This window comes from Trifolium pratense, linkage group LG4, assembly GCF_020283565.1.
Source record: "Trifolium pratense cultivar HEN17-A07 linkage group LG4, ARS_RC_1.1, whole genome shotgun sequence".
In the NCBI taxonomy this organism is placed as follows: Eukaryota; Viridiplantae; Streptophyta; class Magnoliopsida; order Fabales; family Fabaceae; genus Trifolium; species Trifolium pratense.
This window is the reverse complement of record NC_060062.1, coordinates 23,254,717-23,266,512: the sequence shown is the minus strand read 5'-3', so window position 1 is coordinate 23,266,512 and position 11,796 is coordinate 23,254,717. Positions and strand designations below refer to the sequence as shown.

General features: G+C 34.3%; 1 protein-coding gene and 1 pseudogene across 1 annotated transcript; both read left to right on the top strand.

Annotated features, from left to right (window-relative positions):
* Positions 1-441: 441 nt before the first annotated feature.
* On the top strand, positions 442-4,728 carry LOC123922317 (annotated as a pseudogene).
* A 3,251-nt stretch (positions 4,729-7,979) lies between these two features.
* On the top strand, positions 7,980-11,285 carry LOC123921061 (receptor-like protein 7). The gene has a single exon (XM_045973460.1). It carries the CDS (start codon positions 8,044-8,046, stop codon positions 11,095-11,097), a length of 3,054 nt encoding a protein of 1,017 aa, XP_045829416.1. The 5' UTR covers positions 7,980-8,043; the 3' UTR covers positions 11,098-11,285.
* The last annotated feature ends 511 nt before the right edge of the window (positions 11,286-11,796 follow it).

Genomic DNA, 11,796 nt, shown 5'->3' with positions numbered 1-11,796 from the left:
ATCTTTATGTTAAACATCGACCATAAATACGAATTCCAAAATACATCTGGATATAACTTCAACATTAGTAACCACCCACGTCCTCAGCGACGTATAACCTCGATATTCATATATCTTGGTGGGTTTTCAATTGTGCACCTCAACAAATCTCCAGCATTCAACATTTTCTCCAACTTGTAATCATTCCAACCTTCACTTATACACCTTTCATATTTGTAGCGGCCGGAAGTGGCGATTGGACAACGGATAATTCTTCCGGTTTCAACATCTCTAAGATTAATTCGACGTTGATTGTCCAACAGAACATATTTAGAAATCCTGTTTGGAAAATGCTAAAAAAGAATAATTTCAAAGATTAAAATCCCTATAAATATACGTAGGATGGTTCGATTGAAAAGTAAGCATTAAAATTAACATACCAATACTTGACTGCTATTAGCCATGGCGTCGGTGACGTTGACATCAAACACCGGAAAATCTATTGGATCAGTCTCATCAAAGAGAACTCGTTATTCTGTAATCGAGGATAGAGATAAATAGCAGTGGGTTGTGTGAAACCAAATCTATTAGCAACTAAAATACCGGAACTTATATACCAAAATCCTTTTGTAAACTTAAAAACCACCATGGTTATTCTGTCTAGCATTTTTTTTTGTTTGGCCTGAAGGAAACTGGAGAAATGGGGTGGATCAAGTTGGGCCGGATAGCATTGGCCTGGTATATGTTGGCCCATTTCGTAGGAGGGAAATAGCATTTCAAATTTTGGCCAAATGAAGTAGTTTTTTTTGTCTTTTTCCAAGTAGGATTTGCTGAAATTGAATATGGGAGTGGCATGTGTACAAAATTACCCTACAAATGTGTTGGTTGTGTGTAGTTATAAAGATATTATGTATTTTTGACTGGGAAACCAAAATGGCTTTTAATACTTGTCGAAAGTATGTTTGACATAAAAGTGAAAAAACAATAGAGGCAAAGCAAATAGAAGAGGAATGAATTAGTTTAATATAGCTTTTTTAAATGTTTACACATAGGTTTGTAAATTGGACTTCTATTGTACACTGCATTCCTTTCCAGTTAGTAAGTTAGTTTCAATAACAGAATTGAGGATTTAGTTGTATTTTATCTCTTTTATATAATAGAGCATTTCTATATAATTGATTGTACTCATTTGTTGTCAACATGTAAACTGGACAATGGTCACTTTGTTCCTCCACTCCTTCTAAGATCGAATCTTGGAAATAGCAGTACAGATTATTGCGATGGGATGCTGTCACGTGCAACACCGTGTCAGTTCACATGATCGTTCTTGACCTTAGTTACAGTTATCTCAGAGGTAAATTCCCTTCGAGTAGCATTATCTTCCAGCTCAAGCAACTTCAACAACTTAACCTGACTTTCATTGAATTTTCAGGGTCTTCAGTCAATCCTGGAATTGGTGATTCGGTGAATCTCACACATCTAAATTTATCATACACTGGAATCACTGGTAATATTCCCTCCATAATCTCTCATTTGTCAAAATTAACTTCACTTGATCTCTACTATCGTGATTTGATGAGACTTGATCCATTCACATAGAAGAATCTCATTCTTAATGCAATTAAAGCTTAAGACACCAACATCTGAATGGGGTAGACATGACTTCAGTCAATTGATTACTTTTTCATCCTCTTTAATCTCTCTTAGTCTATCAGTCTGTTGTAGAACTTGAAAGTTAGCCCTAAAACTGGCTGATATTTCTCGTCGGCTCTCAACAGTGAATCCTTTTTTTTCCAAGAGGTTGTGCTGAAGGAGGAACTGTATATGTCCCTCAACTGTGGATTTCTTAACTACTCTAAAGAGCGTTAAGGAAAGTGTGTGGAAATATTTCACTACTAACCTAAGAAATACATAAAATTAAGGAAAAGTAAAGGGGTAAAATTGTAAAAATAGCTTGATTTATTATGTATGTCAAATTGATTAAGGACTCGTTTGAATTAGCTTATTTTTGAGCTTATGCAATATAAATTACGTTTTATAAAATTATTTTTTCAATATTTTTGGAAACTCGTGGCAATTGCCTTAATGTAATTTCATAGTAACTGATTCTTTGGTGTTATCATAAGTTACAACTTAGACCAGTCTCATGATGCATAAGCAACATTGGACTAAGTTGAGCATATTAAGAAATTCTGGAATCTATGTAAAATCTCCTCCGTGCATTAGTGTTTGTAAGAGGAATCCATGATCACTCTGTACATTTTGAAAAGTCTAAGTCTCCGGTTCTTTTCGACACAATTAAGTTGTCATACACGCAAGCTACAACTTGCAAAATGATTCCAACTTCAGTGCTACATACGGTTCAAAATTCTTAATCTTACTTATCTTAAATATAGACTAAACATTTTTGTGGATGATGCTAATAAATTAATGTTGTTGTCAATTATCATATCACTTAAAATTGCAACCACAGAAATTCTTCTTACCGGAGTGATCCATACGGTAGATGAAAAACTTTCCATACTACAAAACAAAAGCATGCCAAGACTCAATGCTAGGTTTCTGGTTATGTTCCGTATATATAAATAAATTGAGGGTAATCAATTGGTACATCAAAAATCATCAAGTTAAAAAGAAATAATATTGAGAAGACAGTGTAAGTATAAGTTTCTCTAAATGGGTCCTTTTTTATTCTATTGTCTTCTTTTACCTTTCAGTTCTTCTTCTTGCTGCTGCTTACAAATTTTACTTCCTACACTTTCTCATTATGCAACCGTCATGACAGCTCTGCATTGTTACAATTCAAGAACTCATTTTTTGTCTCTTACTCATTTAGCCCTTCCAGAATGCAATTTTGGTGGGATGGTTCCTCTATCTTTGTGGAACCTCACCCAACTAACATATCTGGACCTTTCAAAAAATAAACTTAACGGTAAGATCTCACCATTACTCTCAAACCTCACGCATCTCATTTTATGTGATTTTTCATATAATAACTTTAGCGGTAACATCCCAAATGTTTATAGAAATTTAATCAAATTGGAACATTTAGACCTTTCCTCTAACAACCTAACAGGCTAAGTTCCATCATCACTTTTTCTGCTAACTCACCTTTCTATTTTATATTTATCTAATAATAAACTAGTTGGCCCAATTCCAATTGTAATCACAAAATATTCAAAATTGAGCCATGTGGATTTAGGTTATAACATGTTAAGTGGAACAATTTCACATTGGTGTTACCATTTGCCTTCGTTGGTAGAGATGGGCCTCAACAACAACCACCTCACAGGGTTCATTGGTGAGTTCTCAACTTATTCTCTGAATTATTTGGGTCTCTCTAATAACAACCTCCAGGGTCATTTTCCAAATTCAATATTTAAACTGCAAAATCTAACCTCCTTAGATTTATCATCAACAAACTTGAGCGGTGTTTTGGATTTTCACCAATTTTCAAAATTTTAAAAACTATATTACCTCAATCTTTCACACAACAGTTTTCTTTCTGTCAGCATCAATAGCAAAGTTGAATCCATCTCATCACTTTACCTTGAAAGGTTGGATTTATCTTTTAGTAATGTGAATGGTTTTCCTAAATTCCCTGCACAACAGCCATATATGCGAACATTAGATCTCTCTCATAACAACATTGACGAAAAACTTCCCAAATAGTTTCATAAGAATCTCTACTCATGGGAGTTCATTGAATCGATTGATCTTAGTTTCAACAAGTTGAAAGATCTTCCAATTCCACCTTATAGTATTCTATACATTTTACTCTCAAATAACAACTTCACAGGAGACATTTCTTCAACATTCTGCGATGCATGGTACCTGAGTGTACTCAATTTGGCACACAACAAATTAACAGGCATGATCCCACAATGTCTGGGATCAGTTCCTTTTCTTTCTGTATTGGATTTGCAAATGAACAACCTCTCTGGAGGCATGCCTAGAAACTTTTCCAAAGAAAATCGATTTGAGACTATAAAGTTGAATGACAATCAATTGGAAGGACCATTACCACGCTCTTTGGCTCACTGCAGGTTTCTTCAAGTTTTGGACTTTGGAGACAACATCATAGAAGATGTATTTCCAATTTGGCTAGAAACTCTACAAGAGTTACAAGTACTGCGATTAAGATCAAATAAACTTTATGGTACAATCACATGTTCTAGCACCAAATATCCATTTCTCATGTTGAGAATTTTTGATGTCTCTAACAACAATTTTAGTGGTCCATTGCCAACATCATGTATTAAGAAATTTCAAGGAATGATGAATTTGAATGACAGCCAAATTGGTTTGCGATACATGGGTCAAAGAATGTTCTATTCTGATTGGCAGTACTATAATGATTCTGTGGTGGTCATGATGAAAGGGTTTTCTATGGAGCTGACAAAGATATTTACTACTTTCACAACTATTGATTTATCAAATAACATGTTTGAAGGAGAAATTCCGAAATGTATCGGGGAATTAAATTGTCTCAAAGGACTTAACCTTTCAAACAATGGAATCACAGGTAATATTCCACAATCTTTGAGTTATTTGAAAAAATTGGAGTGGTTGGACCTCTCAAGGAACCAGTTGAGCGGTGAGATTCCTATGGCTCTCACAAATTTGAATTTTCTCTCTTTCTTAAACCTTTCACAAAACCATCTTGAGGGAATGATACCTAAAGGTCAACAATTTGATACATTTGGAAATAATTCCTATGACAGAGTAATTCATTTAAATATACTCTAACTGATTTATTTATATTAAATATATCAGATGAGGGAGAACATCAAAAGGTGATGGGAGAAAAGGGTAATATACATACCCCTTCCCGGAATGAACACTGTCCCACTTCCTTACTGAAATAGAAATTCTATATCAATCTTTCCTTAAGTTAAGAATGGCTTGCAAACTTCTCAAGAGTATCCCTAGGCCTAAGTGGATAGGTAATAAACAAGCCATAATCTTTTAAAATATAGCTATTCCCACAAGAACAATTGACAGTACGTAACATTAACCTTAGCCTTAATAGGTATATGAATTGGATCATAGATGTTGAACTTTTTCAAAACCTCAAAAGTTGTCAAACTTGCATGATAAGTATTTGCAATTAAGTCATAAGTGTCTCCTTAGAATGTTGATTGCATAAATTTTTTTACACTTGGGAGATCAACTATAGGTAAGACATGGTAGGAAGCTAAAGCTATATCACACTGTTACAATGTAGGTTATGTATCCTCAATGTAACAAACTTGACACTGTTACAATGCAGCCACTGGATGAAGGTTTCGGAGCGTAGTGCAATCATGCCAAGCGACTGAGACGGCTATCACTCTCAGCTCAGTTGACCGACCAAGTCTTCCTTTACATTGGAAAGTATGCAGAAAAGCTTGAAATGTCCGTACTCTAGCGCATTTGCTGGTAAGAATAACAAGCGAATGTTCAATGTATTGAACGGATGCAAAAAGCTTCGCAAGCTCATGTTAGAGTATATACAAAGGATCAGAAATGTATTACAATATATATGTTGCAGCTAGCTAGTTATCTTGCACTACAAGTTAGTTTTCTTGCAATACAAGTTTGTTACACTCAAGCCTACGTGGCATAGAATAAGTTATAGGAGGATATGTTCTATAAGTAGCATCCTCTCAATCATTTGTAATCAAGCTTACTGCCTTGTCCTTTCGGAAACAAAGCACTTCTTTCAGATATAGGGAAGTATGAAACAATGCAATCCCTTTGGATGTCATCGTGCAAGGTGACCCTTGGAAGTTGGAACATGCAAAACATTGACTAAGAAGATGCCGAGGTTGAATGTGGAGATCTTCAACGAAAAATGAACAAGCAGATTGTTATATGGAAGATGGGCAGAGAGTGGAGAAGATGTATTTGTATCATACAGTGGCTGGGAAAAGGGTTGATGCACCGGAATATGTAAGGACTCTGTAGGTGCATTTTAGGTTAAGTCTCAATTTTTCTTGGTATTAAGCAGTTTGTATTTCAGTTGATCCATTTTAGGGAGGATGTAGTTTGATTTATGCTACTTTAGTCCCTCCGGTTAAACGAATAGAATCGATCTATTTATGCCACTTTCTTGTTCTATCATTTTGTTCATTTCAGTTGGTATTTCTTTCTAAAAATTTCAGAGTTTGGTAGATTCTGAATCGGAACAGCAATTTTATTGGTTTCATTTTCGGATTCAAGATCCATTCTATTGTATTGAAAGTTTCTGGAGCAAGTCCATGTGCATCTACATTATTGTCAGAGGTAAAAGCTTAATGTTCCTTTTATTGTGAAAGTGAGCATTCAAAATGTTCGATGAAATGTCTCAATGAAAAACTGATGGCTTTGTGGTCTTATTTCTGTGCTTTTATATGAAATCATATATGCAAATTTCATGATATGTATTAATCTGTGTGATATTCTTTTTTGGTTATTTTCACTCTCAAAATCTTATGTCAAGTGGTTGTAATATTGTCCACCAACTCTTAGGCATTGTTCAGCATTTTGATTCTGTTATTTTATTTGCAGGACTCCTAGGAGGATGGAATTGAGACAATAAGTGGTTGATTTCTTTCACCTATTGTATAGGTATACATATCTTACTTAATTAGGACCTTTTTGAGGCCATGGCCAAGCCTGAAGTGAAAGTATTGGTTTTTTGGCTTAATGGATTTAAAGTCATGCTTGCTTATTGATTTGGATTTGTCCCTCTTTAACATGACATTAATCCCTGTTCATTGTGTTTAGGTCTTGGATTTGTCCCTGTTTATTTTATTGCAAATGATACCTCTATTCTTGGTTTAACATGACATGTCTATTAGAGATGCTTCATTTCTTGAAATTTGCCAGAGTTTGAATTTTAAATATTGATGATGTTAGACAAATGCAAGGACTAATCTAATTAATTGGACTATTATTTCTTGAAGGATTTATTTCCTAATTCTATCATTTATTAATTACTAATCAGTAATTTTTTTTTGTTTGTTTTCGTTACATCTGTTAGGCAATGTTCTTCTTTGCATTGGTTTGTTTTATGTGGAATTTTCAGTCATTCATCAGGTAACTTTGTCAAAGATTTTGTTTGTTCATATTTACATTTCTCTATCTTTGGTACTTTAATTCATGTCATTTGCTTCAACCATTTATTTTGGACTTATATGAGTAATGTAAAAGGGTTGACCTAGTGTAAAACTAATGTTGGTGTAAAAGGGTTGACCTAGTGTAAAACTGATGTTGGTAGTTAAATTTATATAATTTTGGATTCTTACACCTGTTTAAAAAATGGTAAAAAATATCCCCCTTCACTACACCTCTGATGCATTAACACCGGTATCAAAATCATCATAAAATGTCTGATTTAACTTGTGTAAAATATCCTCCCTCAACTTCATTGCTGTGTACAATTGAAGAAGTTAAGTCTCTCTGCTCTTGACATTTGTTATATATTTTCTTGATTTTATCAGTTAATTTTGATCCAAATTACTCATTGTAAATTATTACTTAAAAGAATCAACAATGAATTGGTCCCCTTATGGTCAAAGGTTCGATTTCTGGCTGATAAGTATGGAGAAAATTCGGTTGGGAGGGAAGAACCCACTTTGCGTGCCCCACAGGTTCCACGACGAAGATTAGTAATCGCTAACTTCGGTGGAAACTTCGTACCAATATCATGATAACCAAAAAAAAAATTACTACTTAAAGAGTCTTGGTCTTCTCTTGTAGAAGAGGTTATACATTTCAATGGATAATTAATGTTGTTGACATTTATTTATCATATCACTATAATTGCACCCACAAAAAATTCTTCTTCCTATTGAAGTGCTCCATACGGTTGAAGAAAAACATGCCCATTGTCCCCCTATTGAAGGGCATATACCAAGACTCAGTTTGTAAGTCAATTTTTTTTATCCTTGCCCATCGTATCATATGTATCAATGCTTTAGTTTCAGGTTATGTTTCCTATATAAATAAATAGAAGTTAATCAATTGATACATCAACAAAAATCATCAAGTAAAAAAGAAATAATATTGAGAAGAGATTGTAAGTGTAAGTTGCTCTAAATGGGCTCCTTTTTTATTCTATTGCCTTCTTTTACCTTTCACTTCTTTTTGCTGTTGCTTACTCATTTTACTTCCTACACTTTCTCATTATGCAACCATCACGACAACTCTGCCTTGTTACAATTCAAGAACTCATTTGTTGTCAATACTTCATCTGAACCTGATATTTGGTGGTCGAGTTGTTCCTCTTTTTCTTTCAAGACGGAATCTTGGAAAAACAGTACAGATTGTTGCGAGTGGGATGGTGTCACATGTGACACCGTTTCAGATTACGTGATTGGTTTGGATCTTAGTTGCAACAATCTGAAAGGTGAATTACATCCCAATAGCACTATCTTCCAGCTTAGACACCTTCAACAACTCAACTTAGCTTTTAATGATTTTTCCGGGTCTTCAGTGCATGTTGGTATTGGTGATTTAGTGAACCTCACACATCTAAATCTGTCAAGCTCTTACTTCAGTGGTAATATTCCCTCCACAATCTCTCGTTTGTCAAAATTAGTATCACTTGATCTTAGCAATCACTTGGTAATGGAATTGAAACTCAATCCATTCACATGGAAGAAACTTATTCGCAATGCTACTAATTTAAGGGAGCTTTATCTGGATAGCGTGGATCTGTCTTCAATCAGAGAGAGTTCTTTGTCTATGCTAAAGAATTTTTCATCCTCTTTAGTTTCTCTTAGCCTATCATATACTAGGTTGCATGGACATTTGTCAAGTGACATCCTCTCTTTACCTAATCTTCAAAAACTGGAATTGTCATATAACAACAACCTTAGTGGTCAACTTCCAAAGTCCAATTGGAGCACTCCTTTGAGGTACTTGTACATCTCCTTCTCTGCTTTCTCAGGTGAAATTCCTTATTCCATAGGTAAGTTGAAGTCTCTTAGTCAAATAGCACTCACAGGGTGTCATTTTGAAGGGATGGTTCCTCTATCTTTGTGGAACCTAACCCAACTAACATATTTGGACCTTTCAATAAATAAATTTAATGGTGAGATCTCTCCATTACTTTCAAACCTCACACATCTCATTTCATGTGATCTTTCAGATAATGACTTTAGCGGTAACATCCCACCAAATGTTTATGGAAAGTTAAACAAACTGGAATTTTTAACACTTTACGCTAACAACCTAACAGGCATAATTCCATCATCAATTTTTCAGCTACCTCAACTTTCTAATTTATGTTTATCCGATAATAAACTAGTTGGACCAATTCCAATTGAAGTCGCTAAACGTTCAAAATTGAAAGTTGTGAGTTTAGGCTATAACATGTTAAATGGAACAATTCCGAAATGGTGTTATTATTTGCCTTCATTGGTAGAGTTGTACCTCAGCAACAACCACCTCACAGGGTTCATTGGTGAGTTCACAACTTATTCTCTTCAATATTTGAATCTCTCTAATAACAACCTCCATGGTCATTTTCCAAATTCAGTATTTGAACTCCAAAATCTTACCCAGTTAGATTTGTCATCAACAAATTTAGGCGGTGTTGTGGATTTTCACCAATTTTCAAAATTTAAAATACTAAATTTCCTTGATGTGTCACACAATAATTTTCTTCCTATCAACATTGATAACAATGTTGAATCCATCTCACCTTACCTTGAAAGTGTATATTTATCTTCTGCTAATATTAATAGTTTTCCTAAATTCCTAGCACGACTACCAAATCTCCATTCATTAGATCTCTCTCATAACAACATTCATGGAAAAATTCCCAAATGGTTTCTTAAACTCTTTAACTCATGGGAAAACATTGGATACATTGATCTTAGTTTCAACAAGTTGCAAGGAAATCTTCCAATTCCACCCAGTGGCATTCAATACTTTTTACTCTCAAATAACAACTTCACGGGAAACATTTCATCCGCATTTTGCAATGCATGGGCCTTGAGTATGCTCAATTTGGCACACAACAAAATAACAGGCATGATCCCACAATGTCTAGGAACACTTCCTTCTCTTTCTGTATTAGATTTGCAAATGAATAACTTCTATGGAAGTATGCCTAGAAACTTTTCCAAAGAAAATCAATTTAAGACTATAAAGTTGAATGGCAATCAATTGGAAGGACCATTACCATACTCTTTGGTTCATTGCAAAAATCTTGAAGTTTTGGACCTTGGAGACAACATCATAGAAGATGTATTTCCCAATTGGCTAGGAATTCTGCCAGAGTTACAAGTACTGAGTTTAAGATCAAACAAACTTCATGGTACAATCACATGCTCTAGCACCAAACATCCTTTTACCAAGTTGCGAATTTTTGATGTCTCTAACAACAATTTTAGTGGTCCATTACCAACATCATGTATTAAGAAATTTCAAGGAATGATGAATGTTAATGGTAGCCAAATTGGTTTGCAATACATGGGTAAGTCCTCGATCTATAATGATTCTGTGGTGGTCATAATGAAAGGTTTTTCTATGGAGCTAACGAGGATATTGACTACTTTCACAACTATCGATTTATCAAATAACATGTTTGAAGGTGAAATTCCACAAGTCATAGGAGATTTAAAATTTCTCAAAGGCCTTAACCTTTCAAACAATGGAATCACAGGTACCATTCCACAATCATTGAGTTATTTGAGAAATTTGGAGTGGTTGGACCTCTCAAGGAACCAATTGATTGGTGAGATTCCTATGGCTCTCACAAAGCTGAATTTTCTCTCATTCTTGAACCTTTCACTAAACCAGCTTGAGGGAATCATACCTACAGGTCAACAATTTGGTACATTTGGAAATGATTCCTATGAAGGAAATACACTGTTATGTGGATTACCATTGTCTAAATCATGCAAAAATGATGAAGATCAGTCACCACATTCAATATCTGAAGATGAAGAGGAATCAGGATTTGGTTGGAAAGCAGTAGCAATAGGATATGCGTGTGGGGCAATATCAGGTTTGCTCTTAGGACATAATGTATTTTTCTTTGGGAAACCTGAATGGCTTGTAAGACTTGTTGAACATATGTTTAACACACGACTGAAGAGAACAAACAACAGAGCCGGTGCAAATCGCAGAAGAATGAATTAACTTGATGTTGTTCTATTTAAATATGTAATTGCGGTTGTTTTAATTTGAAATTTGTTAATGTGGTAGTATTTTGTCTTGTAATATCATAATGTTGTCTATTTCCAATTGTTATCTAAATAAGAAAATTAGTGATCAATTGCTTTCATGTTATTTTCAATATTCTATTATTTATGTATTTTCTAACATAATTTGCTTCAAATTTGTGTATTTTCAACTTTGTTATTTTCAACCATTATCATTTAAAAAAAATAAAATCATATCGAGCCTAGACAAATTTGAAGACCAATTTCATTGTCCACCAGTGAAAGTTCAATTATAGTCAAAGTAAAATTGTATATGTACTGATCCAACACCTAAATTGACACCGTAAATATTGAAACATAAATATTTGAGAAAGTGTGTTTTAAAATTTCAAGTTAACACCACCGAGATAAACGTAGGTTTGTCTCAACTTTTATTATTGAACTACTCATTTAGAGGGTTTTGTTTTTCATTTTATTTCTTGATAGACACTTGAGAGAACTTATGCTAACATTTAATGCATGAATTAAAAAATAGTTGTTTTTTATAAAAAGAATCGTCTAGATTATTAGAGAAACAACAAACATGTATCAGAGATGATTCCACTCCTAAGCATTTGAGGTATGACTGCAATCAAAAGATATGATTCAAGCATGGCTGGCCAGAAGCCAGCAGTAG